A 27,576-nucleotide genomic window follows, 5' to 3' on the forward strand; every position below is an offset into this window, starting at 1 on the left:
GCCCAAGAGTTAGGGAAATCCACACCCAGAGCTGGCCCTACCATCAGGCAGACTGAGGCAATTGCTTCAGGCAACTGATTTTGCATGTCTTGAAAAGGGATTGTAATATTATTTATTAGACTTGTTCATTACTTTATTACCCAAAAGGTCTCCAACACTGTTAAGCATACAAATACAGCTATAACTACTTAAAGTCTTACTGAAGTATTATTATTCCCAGAGAGCAGTGCTTGTGAGATTTTCTGCCTCAGGTGCCAAAGTATGCAACTTGGGCCGCCTTGGGGCCTATGCATCTAGTTGGGGGAGGGGAGGGTGACCATGATTCCTTGCTGTCTCTCAGGTAGCAAAATGTCTAGGGTCAGCATTGATGTTTCCCTCCATATCCTTGGTGTGGGGGCAATAGGGGGAGCCCTTTAGATGCTTTGTTGCCCTCAGTGTGCACTGACATATTATAGTTATCTCTGGAAAAGTGCATGAGTTGAGATCTTCTCCATTTTTATCCCTTCCCTTGGCTGTGTATAACAGATTTTCACTTTTCAGGACTGTGCCAACTAAAGAGCTCACCACAAAACCCTTCAGTTAAAGATGTATTTCTGTTCAATTTTATATATAAAGATTGTGTTGCTTTAGTCATACTAGTTTCCATAATTCTGTTATTATTATTTGTAGATTATGTAATTCTACGTGGCAGTCCCTCTTGCACCATGAGTTTATGCTCCAGAGGGTGTATGTGTTGTGTGTGTGTGTTCAAGGCTGCCTCCAGAAGGCAGAATCTGAAAAGCTCCTTTGCAACTTCATAATACCGGTACTTTGGATCTAAATCAAGGTCTCCATTGCTACTACTGGCTGAACTGCCCTTTAGAGACCTATCAGGAAATTGACTGGTAATTAAAATTAGCTAGAGATATGGAAAGACTTTGGCCATCTTCCCCTCTGTAAGAAGGTTTCATTTTAACCCCTCTATTTTTTATCATTTTTTTCTTTTTTTAAACAGCCTGTTTTACCTGCTTTTAGATTGGAAACAATAATTTTAAAAATTGGCAGAGGAAGAATACTGCTATAGTTGCAAATAAGGGATTAATTTTTGCCAGCTTTGCTCAAGCTGACTAGTGGCTTTTTTTATGAGAAATGGCCCTAAGCATAATTTCAGAATTTAGCACTAATGACATAGCAAAAAGATCCAATTTTAAGGTCAATTTAAAACTTAATCAAAGACAAATTAAGATTGCAAATTTCTGCCAAGAGTTGTTGTTATTACACATCTCAGTAGCATTTTAAATAGGTTTAGTCTCAATCAAATTGAGGAAGTGGAAAGCTGGATGGCTGATTATCTCTCCCTGATTCACTCTTTTCTTCAGTGCACATCTCATTGATTAGGGGAAACACACATTGTTTTTACATATAGAAATATCATGCATTGCTGGAATTTTTGTCGTCTCTGAAAAACTAGAGAACGATATTTGCACTGGCTCTGCAAATTGGTTTTTATTTGTAGTGGATGAGTTTTATATCTAGCAGATCACACATAGCTGATGCCATTATTGTCAGGAAGATTCAGAGAAAATATCCAACTGGCTATGTACACACACATACACACCACCATTCAAAACCCTATTTTATTGTTGCTGTTGTCCTTCATATTTCCACTGTCCTACATCCCAAAGCTAATTGCTCTTTTCCTCTCTTCTCCTAGCTATTTGCTTTCTTAGGGCCTTTCCTCATGTCGCAATCCCCTCTACTCTTCTACAAAACAGAAGCTAGAAAATGGCAAAGTATGCACTTTGGAAATACTAAGTTACTTTAATGTGAGATGTGACTCTGAGTCATGCGCTCAGGGGATCAGCTACTGTATAAGATGATTTGCAGAGCATTTCAAACTCACGTCTGCCTACTTGACTGTTACAAAGGTGCCCATCTTCGCCATTTCCCCTTCATACCTCCTAAGAATGAGGGGGTAAGGTGGGATTTATAGAGGCTTAGCTGCACAGTGGAGAGAGCACTGATAGAAATTATTCTCTCGCTTTTCAAACATTCTAACACTTAGAATGTACTAGAGATGCTAACAGAATCCATCAGTACCATATCCCTCTCCAGATTTTGTGTTTATGTTTTCCAAATACATTTATTCTAGGAGAAGTCAAAAGGTTCGAATTCAGAATTCCAGTTCTTCTGGAGCTGCACTGCCAGAATTTTGCATGATATTACTACTAATAAATAATGGTTTTTTGTTGTTGTTGTTTTAAAAGGAGGGTTAAATTATTGTTACAGCGTGAGGGCACATGCATATCTCTACCTGCAATTTCTATCAAAATTAAAATGGAGCAAGTCCTGCACTGTTGGGTTTGTGCTAGATGACCTTTGGGTCCCTTCCAACTCTAAGATTCTTTTATTGTAATTTGAGAACCTGCACCAAAATGCTGCATGCATCCTCATCTTTCCACCTAACAGGAGTGCTATTGTTGTGGATTCCAGCCAGTCATGTCCAGCCAGGATACTCCTTTCCATTTCCCTTACCCAGATTTCTATTCCAACTGATCACTACTTTGCATGGCTACTAATATTCCTAGTCATCACTGGACTGCTGCTTATATTTTTGTCTTCTTAAAATTTACCTCCCGGACATCAGGGTTCACCCACAAGCAATATCATATCCCTATTTTCTTCTCAGTGGCCCCATCCTTGCTCCGGTCCTATTAGCACTCATCACATCAGTTTGGTATCAGAGGGAGTGATGGAAATCAACTGCAGTGTCAGAACAATAGGGGGAAGCAGAACTGAGGGGATCTGATCATCCCTGGGAACCTATGTACAGTAGGTTCAGGACCATCTGCTTATAGAATTAGTTTGCACAGTATGTAGTGATGATCAGTAGCTCACATGGCAGTTGTGAAACAAATTCTTCTAAGAAATACCTCTCAACAGCTGTATTTATACTTCTGCAGGCAACACACCTATGATTGCCAGATGCTAAGAGCAAAGAGTAGAATAGCTTGCGCTTTATAAGGGCATCTGGATGGCCACAGATGGAAACAGAGTGCAAAGCTAGGTGAACCTTTGGCCTCACTCGGCAAGGCAATTCGCAAGTCCTAAAAGCCCAAGTATATTTGGAATCCATAGCAACAAAGCACACTGTTAGCAGTGAACCCTGTTGGACCATTACGTTCAGCAATAATTTTCCATATTGATTTTATCTTTCCATGAGAATGACTTTATTTGGCTACACCATCAATCCATTGCCTGCCAAGCATCTTTGGCCAGTTCTTTCGCTCCTTGCATTGAAATTTATTAGCACAGGAACCTTGAAAGTGTGTCTCAAATTTGCATCAGTCATATTCGCATTTAGCTGTCTAATCTTTAGGGACACCGTGGAGAATAAACCCTGTCACAATTTACTGCCACATGTGTGCCTTCCTTGGAGATTATTATTAGAGTGTCAATGTAATGCAGAAGTTAGAATGAATGGCACATTGCCATTTGCTCTGGTTCTAATGTGCTCCCACCACTATTTTTTATGTTGCGTATGATGCAGAGCTCTTCTTCTTGTGAAATGCTGAGGATTATTGTGTCCCACCCCAAGCCAGCTTTGTTATGATTGAAAATGTAAGCTATTGTTATGATTATGATTATGATCCATTTCATTTCTATACTGCTTTATATTTTAAGAAAAGAAAAATCTCAAAGCCGCTTGCAACCTACATTGAAACATCAAATGAAACAACCCATAATAAAACATTACTGACTACGTTCAAAGCAACATAATTAACAGGAAACTAAAATATTGTCTTAAATATTTCAAAATAAAACACTACAAAGGAAGTCAACTACAAAATGCATATTTAAAACAGCACAATTAGCAAGAGAATAAAATATTATCTTGAGCATTGAACATATAGTTTGCTGTTGCTGCCAATGGTGGTCCATGGCAGGAGGTAGCTGTGGAAGCTGATGCTTGATGACCTGGGTCTGCACTAGCATACAGCCAAGGTGATCTCTGTGCTCCTCAGCAGCCTCAGTTTTTGTAGCTGGAGTCAGTCAGGGCCCTGCCCTCTCAGGCCAGATGAGAAAAGGCTTGCAAGGCAGGGAGCTGGTCTTTCAGGACTCACAGCCAAGTTGGCTATTGGAAGACATCCACACCCCTTGCCCACCCATCGGTGTGGAAAGACAGAAGGCAATGTGGAAACACATTGAAGTGTACTAATGTGTACAGCCATGGGCAAATGTGAGTTGAAAGACTGTGGGGTGAGGGGAGAGCTCAGTATTGGCTGAGTATTAAGCCATTAATGTGTACATAACCTCAGGCTAGCATTTGGGCAACCAGGGTTCTAATCCCCACCCAGCCATGAGTTTAATGATGTGCCCTTGCGCCTGTCAACACCTCTCATCCTAACTAACCTCAAAGTGTCATTGTGAAGATAAAATGGGGTGGAGGAAAACCTGAACTGCTTGAGGAAAAGGTGGTATATAAAGGTAATAAAGAAACAAATAAAAGGTATCACTACTATTAATGATGTTCCTGTGATGAATGGTATTACCAATGAATTCTCAAATCCCAAGGAACTTTCTCTCCTCCACTATCACTTGTTTTATAAAGCTGTTTAACCCCAGGATATTGCAGAGGTGGAAATCTTTCCTTATATCTGAGTGTGTAATTCTCACTTCTAGTTGTGTGCAAATGGAGGACGGTGCTTTCACGATGAAGACAACCAGGGCTATCAATGCGTCTGTGTTCCTGGATGGACGGGACCGACATGCCTGGAAAATATTAATGACTGTGAAGTGAGCTGGTGCCAGAATGGAGGCACTTGTGAAGATGGAATCAATGAATACAGGTACTAACATGCCTCTCTTATGGCAGCTTTCTCCATAAACCTTTGGGACATTACAAGAGATGATTGAAATATTGCTTCTCTCCCGCTGCTTTCAACTGCAGTTAAAATGCCATTGCTGTTGCATTTATCGTCTTCACATTCTAGAATGTTATGGGCAGTCATTTGCAATAAACATGGCTGCTTAAGTAAACAGATTGATCACCTAAGTCATATTTCACAGAATAATAATAATAATAATAATAATAATAATAATAATGTATTGCTGCTAGAAGAAAGCGAGGAAACTGAGGTACAATCTAACAAATATACTGTCTTCTACTACAAAGTAAATGAAATTCACTTTAGGAACAAGAAGGGGTAAAATAGCAGGAGCTTTTCATATAAAGTATATATGAGAAAAATATCTGTAGGGATAATATCATGCTAACTTTAGCAGACGTTTAGTCAAAGTTGGTTAAATGATACTTACTTATTTTTTGTATGCTACAGCTCTCTGTATTCAATTCAGAACAGTAGGGTAGTCTAGAGGAGGGTTAAACAACCCTTTTGCTCCTGAGGGCTACATGAGGCAGCGGGTACTCAGGAAGTGGAATGTCACTTGGCATGGCCATATGTGAGTATGGTCAGTGGGCAAAGTCATTGACACACTCATACACACTCAGCAAGAGGGATGGGCAAATCTGACCATTTCAGTTTCTCATTTTTCCAAACTTAAATTCAGTTCTGCGTGTTTCCACATTGGTTCTTTATTTTACGTGTTCAGACCCAGAGATCTCCTCCCTAAATAAAGACACTTTTGACTGAAAATTTAGTTTTGGTTTTTGTCAGAATTTAGGCCACAACTTTTTTGATTACAGAAAGTGAGTGGTTGCATAGGCTCTGATTCAGCTAGCTCCCTACACCCTTGCAGGTAGCGCTGACCCAGGGCTCTAGCATAGGTCAGCCAAAGGTGAACACCTGGGTAGGTGAAAAGCCAGGAACAGACTATGTTCACCCCCAGATGTCCCTCTGGACTCCGGCACGGGCACAACCCCCTCCCAGGGGTTGACCAAACCAGTTGAGTCCCTGGATTCCTTTAACGGAATACCCTTCACATAGGGATGGCAAGATCATTCTCCCATCCCTGCCATCTCAACCAGTGTCTACCCGCCACACGAGCACCCACACTCGCCGCCAACCACTCACACTCACTCCCCAAACCGGGAGCGCTCAGGGGCTAAAAGCCCCGTTGGGCCAAAGCCCATCCAAAGGAAAAGGGAAGGGAAGGGAAGGAGAAGGGATAAACTTAAAATGGGAACAGAGAAATTAAGGAAATGAATTAGTAAACAAAAGTAAGGGGATAATGGAATGATATCACCAAGACGATCGTCGAATCAAGTCTCTCAGCCGCACAGAAGACACGCTGTTAGCTGTTCCGAATGCACGAGCTGAAAGAGGAAGCTCTAGGTCACGTGCATGGGTATATATAGGTCCCTCTATCTGTTTGGACTGCGCCCCATTGGCCAGATTAAACCCAACATCAAGGGACCTACCAATCGGGTGTTTTGGCTATCCAATCTTACCCACCCACAACACAGGAGGTCGGTCTCCAGGTCTCACCGCAACACATGCCCTCTTTTAGTGAGGACATGATTTATTACAGTACTTTATTTGTACTCCACCTTTCAACCATTTCCGATGCATGGCTGAGTGGTGTTTGAGCCTTGATCTCCCAGGTCTTGGTCCAACACCCTAATCACTGCACCATGGGTTTGGTTTGGTTTTGCTGAGTTTTCAAAATGGTTGTCCTGAAAATTCATCAGCATTTTACTGTGATTTTCTCTCATTATACATACATTTGTATACAATTTTGCCGAACATACACAAGATGCCAATGGCACAGCAAGAGTGAAAAACTTAAAATGTGACAACCCTGTGTCACAAATTGAGTGCATCTGTCTATGAGGGGAAACCTACCATTAGAAAGCAGCCAGGGTATGGATAAGGTAATGCTTACCCTGGCATTAAACTGAAAGAAATTATGACGGAGGCAAGATATATAAGAACACTGCTCTGTTATATACCTGATGATCCTCATTTCATGGATTTTTAAATCTGTGTTTTATACTGGGTAAAGTAAAGTTAAAGGGACCCCTGACCATTACGTCCAGTTGTGACCCACTCTGGGGTTGCGGCGCTCATCTCGCTTTATTGGCCAAGGCAGCCTGTGTACAGCTTCTGGGTCATGTGGCCAGCATGACTAAACCGCTTCTGGTGAACCACAGCAGCACACGGAAACGCCGTTTACCTTCCCGCTGGAGTGGTATCTGTATATCTACTTGCACTTTGACGTGCTTTCAAACTGCTAGGTTGGCAGGCGCAGGGACCGAGCAACAGGAGCTCACCCCATCACGGGAATTCGAACCGCCGACCTTCTGATTGGCAAGTCCTAGGCTCTGTGGTTTAACCCACAGCGCCACCCACATCCCTTTATACTAGGTAGCCTACAGCTAATGAAAGTGCTGCACTGACCCAAGCTCCATTTATAAAGTGAAAGGTGCTGTGATATATGTACCAATACTTAACATTCCTACTGATGCAGCATGTACCCAGGCCAAACACAGGGCGTTCAATGAATCAGTTCAAACTAAATTCAAGAAGAGTCCTACTAGAGCAGACCAGAGACCTGTCCAGTCCAGCATCTGATTTCTCCCAATGGCCAACCAGATGCCTATGAATGTCTACATACAGGATCTGAAGGCAACGGCCCTCTCCTACCAAGTGTCAGCAATTGGTATTCAGAGACATGCTGCTTCTAATCCTGCATGTAGTATATAGCCTTCATTGTGCAAGAGCAATACCATGTATGCACATGATATCAAGCTGTGATGCTGCTCTGGTCGAGTAGAGGAAATCTCACAAAATGAAATATTGACAGATTGCAGCTAAACCAGTTGGGAAAGAATCTGAATTCATTCTACTGCTTCAAACCCACCAACCTCTTTTTTCAGCTGCCTTTCAGTGGAAGCAAGAATAGTGCTAATTTGTTTCGGATATACTCCATGTCAGCCACTTTTAAGAAAACCTGTTTGTGTACAATGGCTATTAATTACCCCATGGGAATCCCATGCAGGACCTGAGTTCAATAGCTCTTTCCTTCTTATGTTTCTCACCAATTGGTACAGTGGTGCCCCGCAAGACGAATGCCTTGCAAGACGAAAAACTCGCTAGACGAAAGGGTTTTCCGTTTTTTGAGTCATTCCGCAAGGCGAATTTCCCTATGGGCTTGTTTCGCAAGACATAACGTCTTGCGAGTTCTTGCGAGTTTGTTTCCTTTTTCTTAAAGCCGCTAAGCCGCTAATAGCCGCTAAGCCGCTAAGCCGTTAGTAGCCGCTAAGCCGCTAATAGCCGTGCTTCGCAAGACGAAAAAAACGCAAGACGAAGAGACTCGCGGAACGGATTAATTTCGTCTTGCGAGGCATCACTGTATTCAGAGTCATACTTGGCCTCTGACACAGGAGGTAATATATAGCTGTAATAACTATTGATAGCCTTACCCACAATTAATTGGTATAATCCTCTTTTAAGGCCATCAAAGTTGGTGGCCACCAACACTCCATAGCTTTTGTTATTAATATTAATATTAGTATTAATATTAATATTCTGCCTTATCGCCAGACTGGGACCCAGGGCAGCTTACAGATAAAAAACACAGATAAAATAGAAAAAGCTCAAAGCATTAAAAGGTACAGTAATTAAGTACGAATATAATTAAAACAATATATTTTTTAAAATCTATTAAAATACACATAATAACAACAATAACAATAATAAATATTTGCTTTGTGAAGAAGTATTTCCTATTGTATGTCCTGAATCTCCCACCATTCAGCTTCATTAGATAAACCAGATTTCTAGTACGGCAAGTGTGAGAGGAAAATGTATTGTTTTCTGCTCTTTTCACACCATGTCCCATCTTATATAACCTTTCCCCTCTACCTTAACTAAAAGATGTGGTGATCAGAACTGTTTACAGCATTCTAAGTGTTGTCACACCATAAATTAGTATAAAGGCTTTGTGAAACTAGCAGCCTTCATTTTAATTCTAGAGATCTTAGCAGAACTCTAACAGAAGCCATGGGCCTTTTTCCTAATTAAGATTGAACCACAATAACATTTGGGCAGATCCCACTATTTATTAAGCTAACAGCCGATACAGAGAGAAGAGCTATTCTGTGGTGGCCCCTAGGCTGAGGAATCCATTGCCATTGGAAGTTTGCTAGATTCAGGAACTCAGGCTTTGTAAATGGCACCAAACATTGTTTTGCAGAGGTGTCCTGTGACTTATGTGCTTCCACATAATTCTGTTGACTCCTGAACATTTCATTTGTTGCATCTGCTAGAGTGGTTTTATTGGCATTTCATTTCATTTCAATTATATTTTAACCCTTGTATCATTCAGAGTTTTAATTGCTGTTCCTCGTTTTGAGAATCTCTAATTGAAAGCCATGCCGTTAATTATCTAAATAAATAAAAACACCTGATAGAAAGACTTAATTTGTGCAAGCAGCCAGCATTCCCCACCCAGTGGTTAACATGAAAAATCAGCTACATGCAGGAGACAAATTCTATGTGCCAGTCTAAATAGCTTATGATGTTCTGCTCTATCACTTGCTAGCACAACGCACAAAAGTGAGCTGTCGGTCCTTCAGGTATTCTAAACCGTTTTGAGAGACTAGATGACTTTGGGTATAATTAGCTGGTAACACCACAAAAACCTACCAAGGCTCCTGTATGTTCCACTGGGGCTTGTATAGGACAAATTCTTGGTGGATTGTGCCTCAAAGCCTTTGACAACAAGATGATTAGAAACTAATTACTTCTGGTTCAGTCTTTAGAAGATGAAGATTGCTGCTCACTTAGTTTGTTTGGAAATGAATGCCCACATCACAGATAAAGCCCTGCATCCTCCATCTGTCAACTTTGGCTGATCCAAGAGCACTGTTCTTTTGAAGACAGTCTAAACCATGAAGTTATATGTAGATTTTTCATGTTGATGAGTATCTATTCTACAGAGAGGGGTTCTGTAAATGTGCCTAGGAAGCTTTAATATAACTGGTTGAAAATGGGGGGGGGGGGGGGAATCTCCCAAAGGTGAATACATTTCCTATTAAATGTGTGAAATAATTGCCTGTACTCGTCTACTCATAAATAAGGCCTGTTGAGTTCAGTGAGATTTATTCCCCACTAAAGTGATACAAGACTGAAGTCTAGGGCTTTGTTTAATTTCTCCCTTTGTTGCCGAGTCTAATTTCCCTCTTTGTCCTATTTTTGTCCTTGACAGAAAAAGTTGCCCTAGACAGAATCAGGCATATCTGCTTGTATAAGTCATAATGAGCAATCCAAGAGCGTAAGCATATCCTGAGCATAAGTTCCACTGACTTCAATTGGATTTGTTCCCCAGTGCATGTCTATAGGAATTGCATAAAATCACAGTGCTTTCTGTTTTCTCTTTGGGTCAATCCACAAAGTACATATGAGTTGGGGCAGGACTAGCAAAGCTCTGACAAAAGTGGGGTTGGTCATTAGTTAAAACAGGAAAGAATGTGAGAAGGAAATTGTGTGTGAAAAGCCCAAATCCAGGGGGCCTCCTCTGTTTGTACACAAGCTTATTCTCAATACTTTTTTGTGGTTTATTTGGTACAAACCATGTTTTCCCCATTCACTGTTCTTTATGCTGCAACTTAATCCTTGATGCATCACTACTGTCATGAACACATCTGCCCCAAGTAGAGAAACACAGCATGAGTCAGTAAGCAGTCCTCCTCCCCATCTCTCTGGAACAGAATGGAATGATGATAAGGAGTCAGCAGAGAGTGGGAGGGTGAGAAGTCAGCTTGCACAAGGCAGATGTAGAAAGCCGGCAAAATAGCATTTCCTCACCGGAAGAGGAGGCAATTACTCATCTGAGCCCAAGGAGTCATTGTATGGGAAAGGTATTAGACAGCAAGCAAACCCAGAAACATAAGGGTCATTGGTTCAGGATATTCTGCAGAACCAGGAAGCACTCCTCAGAAGGGTCAACTGACGCATAAGGCACGGACGCTTGGTTAGACGTCCAAGGCTAATTGTTTGTATTGCAATAAATCTTCAAGCTAATTACGACTTGCCTGCTGTGTTATCAAGACAGCAGCCTGGGCTCCTGACAACCACGTTGCACTGCAGGGATAGACACCATGTTGTAGACACCAGATGTTGTTGGACGACAACTCCCTTCATTGTTGTAGACACCAGTTTTTGTTGGATGACAACTCCCTTCATTTCTGACCATCAACCATGCCTCCAGGGGATGACGGGAGCTGGAATCCAACAACATCTGAAAGGCACCACATTAGGTACTCCTGCTAGAAATCTTCTGCAAGAGTTCATGGCACATCACTAATGCATTTTCTCCTCCCACCTTTGTTCTTTGGGTCCAAGCCTATTATTCTATAGCTAGAGCAATTTTGAAAGTGTCACCATACTTTTTGTTTAAAAAACAAACTCTTATTTCATAGGTTTGTTAAAATTATTTTACGCTTCGTATAATTCAAGTGGGTATATGTTGAAACACACACACTCGTTATCATTATTTTGCAATGGGAGTTGAACTATTACTCCTGTTACCTCATGTGCTAGTGTTATAGTAACACTTGTGCTTTACAATTATTACAGCTAAATTAAAACGATAGGCTTAAACACTGAAAATACTCATTGTGGAGTTGGAAAGAGGTCTCAGCTCAGCAGCAGAGCACATGCTTTATAGGCAGAAAGTCTCAACACTCTCTGAAACCCTGAAGAGCTGCTGCCCATCTGTGTAAACAATAGGGAGATCAAGCATTGTTCCAACTTGGTAAGAAGCAGCTCCCTAAGTTGGGTTTTGAGGTATGTTCTCAGAAAGTAGTACAGGAAAGTTTTTCTCACTGAGGAAGATGGATTCTGTTTCTAACGAAGCGTGAATGTCCTACTCATTTCTCAACTGCCTTGGCCTTTTCGATCGAACTTCTTATTCAGTATGTATAATTTAATTTCATCAGCAACCTGGGGAAAAAAAGAACATTCAATTATGTTAACACAGTTCTTAAAGTTACATATTATGCTGTTTTAATGGGAAGAGGGATGCAAACAAAAACTCCAAACAATACATTTTTGCTACTATGGATAACCTTTCAGATTTTGCACCTTCCTGATTATATTTTTGACCTTGATAAGTACACCCTATTTCATTGTCACTTGATTAACTGAACGCTTGATTACTAAAATTGATTACTCTGTCCAAAGTGTTAGGCGCTATCCACAGTCAGTGTTGCATGTTTCTGGAATGGCCCCACTCACAGTGCAATGAGGCAAACATAGAGCTTACCAGGATTTTGATCCTGCACAACTTATCAGCTCTGCTAAAACCACTGGCCTAGCTATATATGATCAGAGGAGCCCCCAAAGCTCCCAAGTATACCCAATGTTCCCATTTCTGGGCACAGATGTGACTTGGTGCTGCTACAGAGTTAATGGTTGTAGCATCACTGCTGTGCCTTGTATTTTATTCATCTATCCATTGATTTATTATTTAGTTATTGCTTCTGATGTCCCTCTCTTCAACCTAGAACATTTTTAAATTACATTATATCCAACAATAGAGCCCACTGCATCTTGATATTAAACTGGAATTAAAACTGACAGATCAAAAAGGCTTGGACGAATGAAAGGGACTTGGTACTGAAAAAGGTCAGACTCACTGCCAAGTAAGACGTGCTGGGGAGAAAATGCCAAAGCCAGGGTGCCATAGCCAAGAAGGCTCTGTCTCCTGTTGCCACCCTCTTCACTTCTTACGGTGAAAGGACTCTGAAAAGGGCTCTGAGGATTATCTTATTGCTTGGTCCAGGTTCCTGACATTCCAGGTTTGTGCAAAGCTTGCTAGCGTTTTGCTGCCTGTGCATCTGCTGGAGTATGAAAGTGCATTAGAGCAGTGCAGCAGGGTTGTATATGGTACGCCTCCTGTTTCATTGCACATTCTTTCAGCAGCAGTAGTAATAGGAATAGGATTTTGCTGTGGGAGGGGAAAATCAACACATTTTTCTACGGATTTGGCAATTCCCAGGCATGTGATGCAATTTCTTGGATTTCTACTGCTAGTGAAAGAAGCAGATATTACGCCCTTATGTTATACCTTCGAGCCCTCTGCTCTTTTCAGGTACTGAGCCTTCTTGATGTGAACATCTTTTGTTGCATTGCATTGTCAGCTGAAACACTATAATTTCACCCTTCTTCAATCTGGCCCAGATTTCCTTTGTGCACCGATGCCAAGCTCTGTTTTTGTGCCGGGTCCACAGGTGAGATTTCCATTGCCATCCCATTAAGATGAGATAAATGTGTGCAGTAAGGCGTCAGTGCACAGAAGCCCTTAAATGCCAAAGCAAGGTCAAGCAGGATATGTTCGTGTTCTGATCCCCATTAACCTCCCATGGTAACAAAACGGGAGAAATCAAAACTGGCAAAGTTCCCCGAGACCACACTATCACTCTATGTTATAGATGAAGATGTTGACCTGGCCAGGGCTTTCTCAGTGTTTCAAACAATGGCTGTATTTTCTGTTGTCAGGTTCAGTGTACACAGCTTCTCAACAAAGACTCTCGGTGCTCTTTGAGATAAAAAAAGCAAACAATATATATAGTTGGGTTGGAGTGCTGTTTGTTTGTTTGTTTGTTTGCAAAAGTCACAGATAGAAGTAAAAGAGTCACATTTATCCATCTTGAATATTCAAATCAATGCCTGTGACAGCCCAGTATTACTTGCATGATAGAAGACTTGGGGGAAACAGCATTATAGACCAGCTGGGTAAATGCAATCTATCATCGCTGGATGCAAGTATGTGAAATTGGAAAGGGGGGGGGGGGGAGTTTGTCACGCAACTTTCAAGAGCGACATTTTCATAATGTATAAGTAAATGAGTGAATAAAGTTCAGTTGGAAGAACACATAAAGACCATGCTATGAATGTCAAGAGACTCCTCGGGCCCACCTAGTCCAGGACAGGTATAGGAATGCAAACCGCAGAATCCAAGCAGAGATGGAAGGAGGTGATTGGCATAAGATACAAACACAAGCAGCCACCAGTTGGACGAGCCCCCAGATTTGTTTGCCAGGTAAAGCCATGCTTTCTTTCCCCCCAACAAAGAGGAGATCAGTGATGAAAATCAGACAATATCTATGAAACCCATTAAGTGTGAAAAATAGGACATATTTTTAGTGCATTCGAGGAACAATGGCTACACTTTAGGATGAGCTATTTCATGTGCTTCTGTTCTTGCACAGGCAGTGCATAAACCAGACCGTGGGCATAGCCATAAGGTGTGTTTTATATATCCTTCTGGTGATCCATATTTAAAATAAAGCAGCTTGCCTTCTGACACATAAACATCAGCTAACACAAATGTTCACACAAACGACTGCCAAATGTGTTAGCAATGTAATCCAAGCTGTGATTTTGACCCAATTACCGATGCATGCCAGGAAAGGTGCAATGCAGTAATGAATGTGTTGTAATTCTCCCCCACACCTCTCTCTGCCACTTACATATTCCTCCACTGAAAACACCTTGCATGACAAAAATCTCAGGACTGTAAAGTATTTTTTCTATTCTTTCTCTTATTTTTCTGTCCCATTTTTCATGCCAAATGAGGGCTATAGACAAGCATAATGTGTTAGGTAGTATCTGGTTGCCCTAGAAGTGACATTATTCATGGTGGCTTTGTGTAGTGGTTAGGTTTTTATTTATTATATATATGTGTTAAGATTTGGATCAGGAGGATTCTCCTTTGAGGCTTGTAGGAGCGTTGAGGGCTGGACACTTCAATGTTTTAGAAAAAGATAACTTCTCTAATCTTTTGTTGCTATTTTGATGGGAAATTGGATAGAATCCTCTGAGGGCACAAAGCCTGACGAATTTCATATCAATAGCCACCCTAGTTTTTCTGCAAGGAGTTTTGGGATCTGCTTGGTTACCTCACCTTCACCGGTGAAATATTTTTAAAATGGCAGTTACTTCCCCTTTGACAGAAGTGAATAACATTTGCAGCTGGGGCCACCCCTTCTGAGGGCATGAACCCTGCCAAGTGATTTTTCTTGCAAGAGTTGTCATCACAATTTGGAGGGTGTAAAAAAAGTGGAGGTAGGGAAATTGCTGAATCTCCCATAGCGTTTTGTGGATAATTGGTCTGAAAATTACAGACTTGAGAGCAGTATCCCTGAGTAACGAACCTTCCCAAATGCAGACAAATAGGACTTTCACGCTATGCACCTTTAAATTTGAAGTGAGTTATCCTATTCTGTTGCTGACTTAAATGATCAGCGGTGCCAACTTGAATAAAATATTGGGGATGAGGGCAGGTAAGCCCCACCCCACATAACTGATCACATGGCATGGTGCACACTCACACTATTTGAATGGCAATGCCCATCAACTTTGGGGGAGCGCAGTCCCCTCAAATATTTTAGGGGGGACAGGAGTTGGCTCGTATGTAAATGCTGGATGTCAACAGCCTTTATTGTACTCTGATCTTCATTTGTATTTCATTTATTTTGATTTTATAATTTCTATAAACTTCTCAGGGATTTTTGCCAAAAAATATTAAACAAAATGCTTTCCCCCAACTATTATTTTGCTAATTTGTTTGTATTAATCCCTCCTCCAAACCACTGATATGGCAATCTTCCCTTCAAAATGAAAGCAAGGCTGTCCCAGTCCCAAAAGAGCTTCCTCGTTCCCTTTTTCCACATGCTTCCCTTGTATATTGTAAATTTCATTTCTGAAAAGTGCCACCATTCTCTCACACTGCTCTGTGATGAGGGAGTGAGAAATTATTATTTTTCTGGTATGGCACAATATCATATGTACTTCGTGCAGATATTTTGTTGCTGTTGTTATGAAGTGCCTTGTAGCACTCTGTATGGTTCCTGAGCCACCTTGTCACACCTTGTGGGAGGTTTGCTTCACTTTCGATGCACAGATTCTCCCCCATATCACCCCCTGCTTCTGCTGCTGATTCAGGGTTCCTGCCCCATATTAGATATATGGCATTGTTCAAAAGAAAGAGGGAAAAGGGAGCTGCATTCAGATAGTAAAAGTAAAGGTAAAGGGACCCCTGACCATTAGGTCCAGTTGTGACCGACTCTGGGGTTGCAGCACTCATCTTGCTTTATTGGGCAAGGGAGCCGGCATTTGTCCGCAGACAGCTTCCAGGTCATGTGGCCAGCATGACTAAGCTGCTTCTGTCAAATCAGAGCAGCACACGGAAACACCTTTTACCTTCCCGCAGGAGCAGTACCTATTTATCTACTTGCACTTTGACATGCTTTCGAACTGCTAGGTTGGCAGGAGCAGGGACCGAGTAATGGGAGTTCACCCCATCGCGGGGATTCGAACTGCCGATCTTCAGATCGGCAAGTCCTAGGCTCTGTGGTTTAACCCACAGTGCCACCCGTGTCCCTTGTATTCAGATAGTAAAGGTAAAGGTACCCCTGCCTGTACGGGCCAGTCGTGACCGACTCTAGGGTTGTGCGCTCATCTCACTCAAGAGGCCGGGAGCCGGCACCGTCCGAAGACACTTCCAGGTCACGTGGCCAGCGTGACGAGGCTGCACTGGTGAGCCAGCACCAGTGCCGCACACGGAAACGCCGTTTACCTTCCCGCTATAAAGTGGTACCTATTTATCTACTTGCACTTAGGGGTGCTTTCGAACTGCTAGGTGGGCAGGAGCTGGGATCGAACAACAGGAGCTCACCCCGCCGCGGGGATTCGAACCGCTGACCATACGATCAGCAAGTCCTAGGCACTGAGGTTTTACCCACAGCGCCACCCGTGTCCCATTCAGATAGTACTTTATGTCATTTATGATTTTTCCTACCTGATAATTTCTGTGTTTCATGTGTACCCAATGTAAGGGCCACTTCTGGAAATACAGTGGGACCTACTAGAAGTGGAGCACACATTTATGTGTCAATTGATTTGGGGGGGGGGGCGGGAGGAACCCACCTGTTTGTGACCCTGTTAACCCAGAATATCATGGAAGGTTTGCGCTGTATTTTTCCCACAAGATGATGCCACTGCCACCCATATGATTAAATCTGGGGTGATATTCTGGCATGTGGTTATTTCCCACTGTTTTCATGGGTGAATCATGAGAGAATGGATACATAAAGGGTCCTGACATGGCCTGTGATGTCCACTGTTGTGTCTCACCACACCACACCGGGACAGAAGCACTATCATTGAAAATGAAACCAGGAAAACTAACACAATAATCTCCATCTCTGAATGTACCCAAGGTATTGAAAAATCATTGTCTATGTTTCAAGTGCCCTCAGCTTCTGTAGCTCCCCACCTTTCATTTCTTTACAGGCCTTGCGGTGGGCACTAAAGATGTATTTATTTCAGGTTGCGTTTTCAAAATAAGTGCTGTGGTCCTATTGATTTTTTTACTGATCCCCTGGGTATCTAAATGGTAGTTTTAATTTAATGGCTTAGTTGGTTTTAAACAGTATGATGCTGCTTGATTCTTATGGTTGTATATTGAGGGCAACGTGCTGTTTTCTCAAAATGAGGGGGGTGGGACTAGGATTGGGTGAAGAAGCCAGCCGAATTAACATGCCATAAATTGTGTTCAGAATCAGCTGTCTTGCCTTTCAAATGTACGGGCACTTGGACCCCAATTTTAATGGACTAGGGGGCTGGTGGAGAAGGAGAAATCATAAAAGACTCCCACATAAATGTCACTCTGCAGGAACAGCCTATGGATAGGCTTCCACACACCAGAACTTTGGTTCTAAGTCATTGGGGCTGGGTGTACAGTACTTGTTAATCTGGAGTCCTATTTAAGATAATTGCAACATGTCCATTGAAAAAAATAGGAGTGGGATTTGGGTTAACACTTTGAGGTTGCAAGAGATATACCTAAGGTCTATTTTTTGCCACATTGTTCCCCATTATTATCAAAGTTCATTTGCTACCAAAAAGTTACTAGATCCTTAAACATGATGGCAGGGCATTTTTGAAAAGGGTTGAAACCTGATGATTATGCAGACTTCAAAATTTGGATTTTGACAATTTGGCCTCAAGAAAGTGACAATCAAGTTTTAGAATGAAAAGTGGATATCAAAGTCTATTCCCCCACCCCACCCCATCCCAAAATCTGAATTTGACAGATATTGAAATGTTGGGAAATTCTGTTTCTGCTCCAGAAGGCTTGTTGCACATACATAACATTGTAACTCCTAAGTATTGGATGGGTTAAAGTTGCCACGTAGAGAAACAAAACTGGGTAACTCCCATCCAAAATCTCTAGATCCATCTAAAGGGCAGGTGAAATATGTCACTCTTGCTGAGAAATTCTACAATAGTATAATGATTTACTTAAATGAGTGAGCAAAATCAATATAACATTTACTAAACACTGTTGCAAGTCTGCTGTCAAATTCCAGATGCAACTGCATGTCAGCTGTCAGATAGTCAGATACTGTTTGCTGCACATCTGATACTGTCAACTGAGGACACCTGCCACTAGTCAGTTGTCAATGATTGTCAAATATTCACTGCTGTACGCCTGATACTGTCAGAAATGGATAGCTGCTGAATGCCAGCTGTATGGTACCATCAAATGTTGACAGGTACATGTTGGATAATGATGACTACTGCAAGTGAGCTGTCAAATGTTACTGGCTAGGTGTCAGCTAATGATAGCTATTACTACATGTCAGCTGTCAGATACTGTCAGATATTGGTTGCTTCTGCGAAGTCTCCAGATGTCAAATGCCAATGTTGAATATGGAATATTCCAAGAATATTAGCATATCCAGAGAATATTCATCATCAATATTTGCAAAGGAGATTCTTTTTGAAAAAGGCAAGTTCATCTCCTCTATAAAATCTTCCCCAAAAGCTTATTACTATGTGGAATGCCGGAATCATAGACCCGATAACAGAATGCTGTCTCTCTGGATATAGTACAGGGATATTTATTTAACAAAATGATAAATTCCTCCCCTCCTCCAGGAAGATATTATTCTAAAGAACCCTTTAAGGCAGATCCCTCCAAGAGATAATGGCTGGCCCAAAGTCATCTGGTTAATTATTTGCCTGAGTGGGACTTTAAGCCCACATCTCTTCAGCCTAAGCACCAAACTCTGTTCATTAAAGCACACTGCTTCTCTGGCTATTGTTAGGTAAAGCACAGATATCCTATAACTAGCACTTCTAGAGAAAGCATTGTTTTTTTTATTTAAAAAGCTACAATTTATTTATTTTTAAACTCCTACTGGTGTTTCTAAAATCTGTGAGAAGAGCTGTTTTTAGTTTAACCTTGCAGCAAAGTTGAATAGCAAATTAACCTGTGTCTCAAAGCTTTTAATAGTGCATTTAGTGTACTGCTGCTAGAAAGATTTAGGACATTAATGCAAGGTCATGTTCATTAGAGACCAACATGATTATTTCCCCTAGAAGAGCAGGCGTCTAATCACTTGATAGATATACATCTTTTACATAGAGTTAAAAATTGCTCAGCATCCTTCAAAGCAGTATTTAATAGAGGGATACTATTCAGGACTCAGGAAATAGCTCATTCACAGCCAAGATTATTACCAGCGGTCTCTATTCCAGTTTGCTAAATGGAAATGAGGCCCCGGCTTAGTAGAGCCTGATTAATATGTTTGCCTCCCCAAGGGTCCCCTCCAATGGCAGTTACATACGTGTAGCTAGCTAAATAAGGTGGGTCAACACACTTGAGAGGCCATTCCAGGAGATGGGACACTGCTTAGGCAAACACAGTCAGATTGCAAGCAGTACTGTGTTACTTATTATTGCGTATTTATCTTTATTATAAATGCATTCTGTATCACAAGACAGTAAAGACAAAGAGGCTGGCTAGCTGGAAAGGGAACATAACACTGAAGATAAGTCACAGTATTGATAATAACAAAAAGAACTTTGAAAATGTTGAACATAGAACAATTTTTGAAAATCGTATATAGTCCCAACAGATACAAACTAAACCTTGGTTAAGATGAGAGTGAGTTGAAGACTTAGAAGATGAGCATTATGGTCCTGTTGTGAAGGGAGGTGAGCCCAGGGCAGTTTGAGTAAGGATCTTGTTTATCCCAAAAGTTTGAGCTGAACGTAGGAAAGACTTGCTTGAGGGTCTACTTTGAGAGGGAAAAGAGGTTTTGGAGCAAGCAGCTTAGGCTTTCAAACATGGGTGGTCGCTCCTCGAGGTCATGTCTCATTTTCCAGGTCTTGGGAGAAGAGGAGTGCCATTTGGGAATGGGTTGGAAAATTCACCAAAGATGTTGCATGAAAGCTGGTCCCAGGTTACGTGAGCCAGAGGCTTGAATGCTATACTCAAGGCTGTCCTTGAAAACTGAAAGTTTCAACTTGTGGAGAATTAAGAAACCCACTTCATCAATTCCCTGCTACTTCATGCTGACCGCCCTCCCTCCCCCGATGATGTTTTCCCCCTTGGAGACAGGGACAGGGTAACAAGCAGTGGAGGGAACTGGGCCCTTCAAGCAATTTTTAACACACAAACACTAGCATTTCTCTCTCTCTCTCTCTCTCTCTGTATCTGTGCATTTGAATTGAACACTTGAATGACCCAGTTCGCTTTGAGGCTGCTCACTCAGCCATATCCAAATCAGTATTCTAGGACATTGGTTTTCAACCTTTTCTTCGGTTCAGGGACACCTGTAATATCCTGCACTCTTCCAACCCCTTCTATTTTTCCTACTACCTGTCTCGGTCTTCACTACCACCACTACAACATACAAAGTTATTTTTAAAGAAAACAAGAGAAAAAATGACACTAAGTAGTTGAACTGGCAATAAGGAATGTGCTTAAGAATTAACAGAACGGTGTGGGAGATGCTCACAGAATCTTGAATGAAAACCGCTGATGGAGCATCTTCCTATCTTCCTATCGGAGGCGGAATTGGGGGAGCATGACCGGTTTGGTCACACCGGGCACCAAGCCTTGTGGGTGCTGCAGCTATGATTTTGAAAGGCAGTGGACACTGAATTTCACATAGCACAGGACTCTGCTGAAATTTGAGATCCCAAGGTCCACTAGTGTTCCTATAAAGCTTTAAATGAGTTTGGGTGATTATTAAGTAGCTTCCGCTCCTTTTGCTGGATGGTGGTCTTGGTACTCACTCAGCTTGCCTTCTTAAAGATACCATCCATGAATCAAGTCATCAAGTAGACAAAGATAGACGGCCTTGGTGGCTGCCCCCAAATTATGACATGTCTCTTATAGACATTTGAGTAAATATTATACTTTCAGACATGAGATTAAGGCAGCAATCCTTTACCCACTTACCTAGGAGTAAGCCACATTAAACCAAATTGGCCTTACATTAGGCCATGCATAGGACTCATCTGGGAAAATGGCTGGTAAATGTTAGTATACAAAATGAAATTCTATTCTGTTTTGCTGATTTGTTGGCTTGATATGGGAAAGAGCAAGCTGATTCTGTGGGATGGGGAAAGCTGTAAGTGCAAAGAAGCAAAAAATGGCTTTGGGTGCTTTTTGAGGATTGATGTAACTATAACAGGCCAAGGATATGCTCTATTGCCTTTTGTATAGTTAGAAAAATAAATATTTGATTAGTCCATAAAACGGAATATATTCAGTTGAGGTAGGTTTGGCTCTGGAGAATTTTGCTCTGTTGTTGACAGGTGAAATACACAGAGAATAGATTTCATTATCAGGATAGTATCGTAGCATGAATTCATTAGCTGCAGATGCATGTCACTTAAAAGAAAATAAACATCCTTTTCCATCAGTGGGATTAAAAATTCCACTGTTTGCATTGCTGTATGTGTGGATCAAGTACTCATTGAACAAAGACTGTTTCAGTACTATTAGATTGCAGATTATACACAGTAAATGTTAATTACAAGAGGGAACACATATATCAGCGATTTTCAGTCACATGTGGTACAGAGAACCTACTGTTTATAATGCTTTCTCCTAATCATGTTTTACATACAGGAAATAATTAGTAGCTAGTGCATATTTGACAAAGCAGTCATTTACATTTAACAGATTGGCTAAGCAAATGTTCAACAATCAAGGGGGATGAACAAGGCTCTTTCTTTCAAACCAACATTGTAAAATGGAGGGACTAACTGAGCTAAATGAAAGGAGGGCAGTAGACCTTCTGTAGTAAGCTGAAAGGTTTCCAATTATTATGATAACTCTGGGGAGAGCAAAGGCATCCATTTCTGATAGCAGCTTGACTTTCCTCCAGATTTCTGCAAGCACTCGTGAATTTAGAAATATGATACTTATAACAGGATTGATGTTTTTTTCTTTACTTTTGCAACCGGGGAGCGCAAACCAAATGTCAAAAAGCATTGTGGTCTTTAAATAAACTCTCCCAGGGATTATAAGGGCATAATTAAGAACTGCTGGCAATTAATTAAAAAAAATCAAATACTTAGGCAATCAAAAACAGTAGAATACATTAAGGGTATCAGGAAAAAAAACTTGTTTGTCTGTGCTCTCCTTTGGGAATGAGCTTGACATGAGGAGGGACTGAGGGGTGGGATTTTCAGCAAGAAAAACAAATGCCTATCTTTGGTCTGCTGCTCTTGCTGGAAGAGGTCCATGATTAAATATAACTCCAAAATGTGCTGTTTGGCTACTTTCAAAAGGGCCATGTATTGTAGCATAACCACCATTTGTTTGTTCACTTTTTATGGGTTATCTGCATGAAGCTATAAACAAAACATGTTAGCCCTTTTCAGACTCCATCCCTGCCCCCCCCCCCAAAAAAAATATCTCAGAAAACGCTGGATTTTTCTACATTCAGTGACACAGCTGTTGGCCATCCATCTGTCTTGGGAGACAATGGAAGAATGTGCCTTCAGGGGTGAAGTCAAACCATTGGTTTGGTGTGAGTGTGGAGACCAATACGGGATAGACATGTTTTGTTGCAGCTAGGTCAGATGAAGGTGCCCAGTTGCGTTGATGCAGGTCACCATGGTGTTTCTTCTTTCTGCATTCCTCCCAGCAGTCATTCCTCCTCTGGTCACTGCTATGGATACACAACCTAACTGACTGCCTCTATGCACTGTGGTGGCTGAGTAGATTGCTCTAGCCATTTTCTAAGCTCTAGACTGGGTTGGAAGGGAATGGGGATCTCAGGCTGCTCGTAGGTTTGTGGTGCTTGCATTGAAGATATTTCTCTATTCCTACTCTGGGCATTTTCTTCTATTTTGTCTTTTTCTCACTTCAAACCTTCCACTTTCAAATAGCATCGCCTTTGTATTTGTTCCTTGGCTCTCCTCCCCTAATTATTATGGTGATGGCATCCAGAGTTGGGGTGGGAACATTTAATCTTTTCCCACCACACACACACAACCCATGGTCCCCATGAAAATTGCCTTCTCTTCAATATTTTGTTCTGGTGAAAGGTAAACTGCCCACTTGGCAGCAGTTCCTTCTCTGGGGAGTGGCAGGAATTGCTTTGTACGTTGTACCTTCCATTGCCACCATGGTGTCTTCTGAGGTCTGCAACCTCTGGCTGAGAATCAGTATCTGAGGTGAGCACATGGAACCAATTTTGTAGCTCCAGAGACACAGCAGACTCCTGAGACCCCTGCTTTTCTATGTCACATTTCCTCCAGGGATTCTTCTCCTCCATTGATAAGCAGGTTTATGTAATTCAAAAATGCCACTACGAAGAAGTCAAGCGCTTGCAGCTACAAGAGTCGACAAATCCACAGAGGGAAGATGCTGACATAAAAAGTCAGCCCCATACAAAGCCATTTCCCCTCTTAAATTCTAGATGGTGCTGGTCCTATTCTCTCACTGTCTCTGTGTGTCTTAAATTTAGTCTTGCCTAGCTGGAGAGCAGATGCTGATTAGAGATGGATCTGGAAAGTTAGCCTCTGTGTTGTGGAGACCCGGAAGACACACTCGGCACACATCTGAGCAGACATGCTTTACTCTCTCGATTCCATGCTGGCAGAAAGTTGTGACTGGTAGCATTTCTTTTCGGAACAGTCTGGATCAAACATTTATGGTTCCTATGTGGAATTAGGTGGATTGATGACTCTTTTTCTCTTTTTGTGTCTTTTCAGATGTGCGTGTCCTCCAGGTTATTCTGGGACATTTTGTGAACTCGGCTTAGACCCCTGCATTCAGAACCGCTGCTCAGACTATGGCTTTTGTCTGGCCAATTTGAATAATTACACCTGCCACTGCATGCTTGGCTATGAAGGACCATTCTGTGAAGTGAAGGCTAATGAATGCTCAAGTTCACCCTGCAAAAATGGGGCCACCTGTTTAGATTTAATTGGCCACTTCTCATGTCAGTGTGCCGCAGGCTTCAAAGGCAAGTTTCAATGTTCACCTTTTATTTGGCACATTTCATAGTCCATTTCTTCTTCACTTAAGCTCAGATTGTCATTATTTTTAATTAGGCATTTTTCTTAATTTGCCTCCGTGTGAGCTTTTCAATACCTATGAAAATGTAATGTTCACTCTAATGTCATGTATATTTTTTCCTACCACCACAAATTTTAAATTTTGGCTCTACTTTAAGAATTAAGATGAAGACTGGATTTTCAGGCATTGGGAAATATGCACAATAACAACAGAGGTGAACCTGCAGACACTGTTTTAAATGCCAGCATAAGAAGAGGTGAATCAGGCTAATAAATTGGTACAATATCTCAGACAAGTTACCATTCCCTCCTTTCTTTCCATTATTCAAAATAAATATCCTGAAACCTATTACCAGAGCACACATTTCTGCCACTGTGAACATGGTTTTGCTTTGTTTTCTCCAGGGAATGAATATCATAGAGTCTAGCTGCATTCCATTTTATGAGGTGAATTCATGCCTATCCAAACTTGTGTTAGGACACACCCACCTTAAGTGAAGCACATTTAAGTATATCTGCTTCACTCTATCCTCATGAAATAAATGGAATTTTTAAGTTTAACTTCCTCTGAAATTCAGGGCCTCACAAGATTCTTCATCATTTTTTGTTGCGAGGAAGACAGCCATCCTTTTGGTATTGATTCATACTGCTTAAAAACAGTAGTTCTAGAAATGGTTTTCTTAGGTGAGCAAAATATGCAGATTTTAACTAATTTTCCACTGTGTGGTTGCCTCTGATGCAAAGTAGTTCCTGAATAGCAGTTATCAACCTGAGTACAGGATCTCACCTGGACTGAAGACTTCCAGTAAAGGAGAAAAACAACAACCCAACATTAATACACAGGGCTTAAGCAAAATGTCATGTTTCACAACTCGCAGAGCTTAGCCAATTTCGCCTAAAATTTAGAAGGAGCTGTTAAGTGGCTGAGCAAAACTAAAGAGGGAAAATAATACCTCAGATATATGGCAAACAAACAGTACCAACATAATACATTTTCATTACACAGTTGGAACTTAAAACAATACAGGATCTGATACACTTGGCTGCAATGTGATGGGATTTTATAGAGATGCTATATAAGTGCATGTGTGTGTTGTGGGGGTATCTTTACTACCCAGCAAGCACTGCATTGAAGCACAAAGTTCCCATGAAACAAATTGAAAGATACAAATAAATTGCATTGAGTTACCAGTGCTGCTTTTGTTATTATTATGTCAGATAATGCACAAAATATTGTGTTTCAGAGGAGTAACACTCTTATTGAAAAATTTTAATTAGTGCCTCGGTGGCAAAAGTAATTCGGTTTTGGTACAGCCCCCTGTGTGGCTTGTGATTCTGGGATATTTTCCAATGACTAGGCTTCTGAAGTTCAATTATATCTGTCTTTTTATGACCACAGGAGGGGGGGGGGACCAAAATACCTTGAATCAAATGGTAGAATTTTCTCCCCCCCCCCTTTCTTAGTTCAACATGACTAGTCTGTATGGAGTTTTTGAAAAGCAAATTTGCCCTTTCTTTTAGATAAGGCAAGCTCATTCCTGCTTTTCTGGTGGCTCAGAAAAGGTAGAAGAAATAGAGTGTTGTCCACCGTTGTTAGATTGATTAACCTGTGCTATTTGAACATACTGAGCACTCTTTGGGCCTCTTAGCAGTGATGGTACTGACCTGACCTTCTAAGTTCCAGACATAAGACTAAAATTTCAGAGGCCCTTACACCATTGTTGTTGTTCTAGTGTTTTCCATCTTTTGATGTTTTAAATATTTTATGTTTCATTCCCTGTCCCTCAAGCCACTTTGAAATATATAGTGAAAAGTCAGGTATAAATTCCTTAAATGAATAAAATGATGAATAAAAAAGGAGTTCTGAGGGTGAAAGGCCATAATTTGAAAATCTAGCCAGCTCTAATTACGAACTTAATTCGTTCTGGAGGTCCGTTCTTAACCTGAAACTGTTCTTAACTAGAGGCGTGCTTTCGCTAATGGGGCCTCTTGCTGCTACTGTGCTGCCGGCACACGATTTCCATTCTCATCCTGGGGCAAAGTTCTCAACTCGAGGCAACTCTTCCAGGTTAGCTGAGTTTGTAACCTGAAGCGTTTGTAAGCTGAGGCGTTTGCAACTCGAGGTACCACTGTATTATTATTAGTTGGCATCCATCTGGAGATGATGGAGAAGTGCACTTTTGGGGGTTAAGTCAAACTATTATTAATACATACCCTCTATCATTTCTCCAATGAAAATAGGTACATCCTATTCTATTATTATTATTATTTAATAATATTGTTATTTATTATTATTTAACCCTAACCCCCACCCATCTGACTGGATTGCCCATTCTGGGTTTCCAGCATATATAAAAACATAATAAAAATTAAACATTAAAATTTTTTCCTATAGAAATGTTTACTAAAAATTGTATATTTACTTATCTCCTTGGCTTGGGGGTTGTATCACTCCATACCCTCCAACATTTCTCCAATGAAAACAGGGATGATCTGAGGAAAAGCAAGATATTCCGGGATCAAATCAGAAACTGGGACGGCTTCTTTAAAACTGGGACTGTCCCTGGAAAATAGGGACACTTGGAGTATCTGCTGTTGTTGTTTTGTGGTGGGGGTAGGGAAATGCAGCAGGCTGGATCTTTAGTGTGATCCAAATACAACTTCTTCATTCCAATGGTAATAAAGTAGTGAGTGCTCTTAAGCTAAATTTGACCTTCGTCAAGACCTTGCTCCCCTGTACTTGAGGATTATAACCTACATTTGTCTTCTTTTCTTTCTTTTGGGGGGACATGGTAGATTGAACTTACATTGCTGTCTTCAAATTATAGAACCTAACTGGTCATGAGAGCCAGTGTGGTGTAGTGGTTAAGAGCGGTAGTCTCGTAATCTGGGGAACCGGGTTTGCGTCTCTGCTCCTCCACATGCAGCTGCTGGGTGACCTTGGGGCAGTCACACTTCTCTGAAGTCTCTCAGCCCCACTCACCTCACAGAGTGTTTGTTGTGGGGGAGGAAGGGAAAGGAGAATGTTAGCCGCTTTGAGACTCCTTAAAGGGAGTGAAAGGCGGGATATCAAATCCAAACTCTTCTTCTTCTTCATTAAGAAATCAAGTGAGCTGTTTGACTCTAGTCCAGACCAGCGTGATTCTCTTTTCCCAAACTAGAATTGTTGGTAAATTTCAGTCACCCTGAAGGAAAACGTTCCCTGCACATATGCAAGTAAGGAAAATGGCTTGAATGCTAAATTGCTCCTCTGACCACATACAGGAGGGTGTTTTCTGCCAACTCCACACTT

The 27,576-nt window shown here is 41.3% G+C and overlaps 1 protein-coding gene across 1 annotated transcript in view; it reads left to right on the plus strand.

Moving 5' to 3' along the window:
• The window catches only part of LOC114593292 (protein eyes shut homolog), a 98,627-nt gene extending 74,354 nt beyond the window's left edge, over nt 1-24,273 (plus strand). Inside the window, exons 9-10 of the mRNA XM_028721667.2 lie at nt 4,663-4,829; nt 23,979-24,273. Of these exons, the coding sequence (XP_028577500.2) occupies nt 4,663-4,829; nt 23,979-24,273 (462 nt within the window). The remainder of the gene's footprint in view (nt 1-4,662; nt 4,830-23,978) is intronic.
• The last annotated feature ends 3,303 nt before the right edge of the window (nt 24,274-27,576 follow it).

Source organism: Podarcis muralis, chromosome 3 (genome assembly GCF_964188315.1).
Source record: "Podarcis muralis chromosome 3, rPodMur119.hap1.1, whole genome shotgun sequence".
Lineage (NCBI taxonomy): Eukaryota > Metazoa > Chordata > Lepidosauria > Squamata > Lacertidae > Podarcis > Podarcis muralis.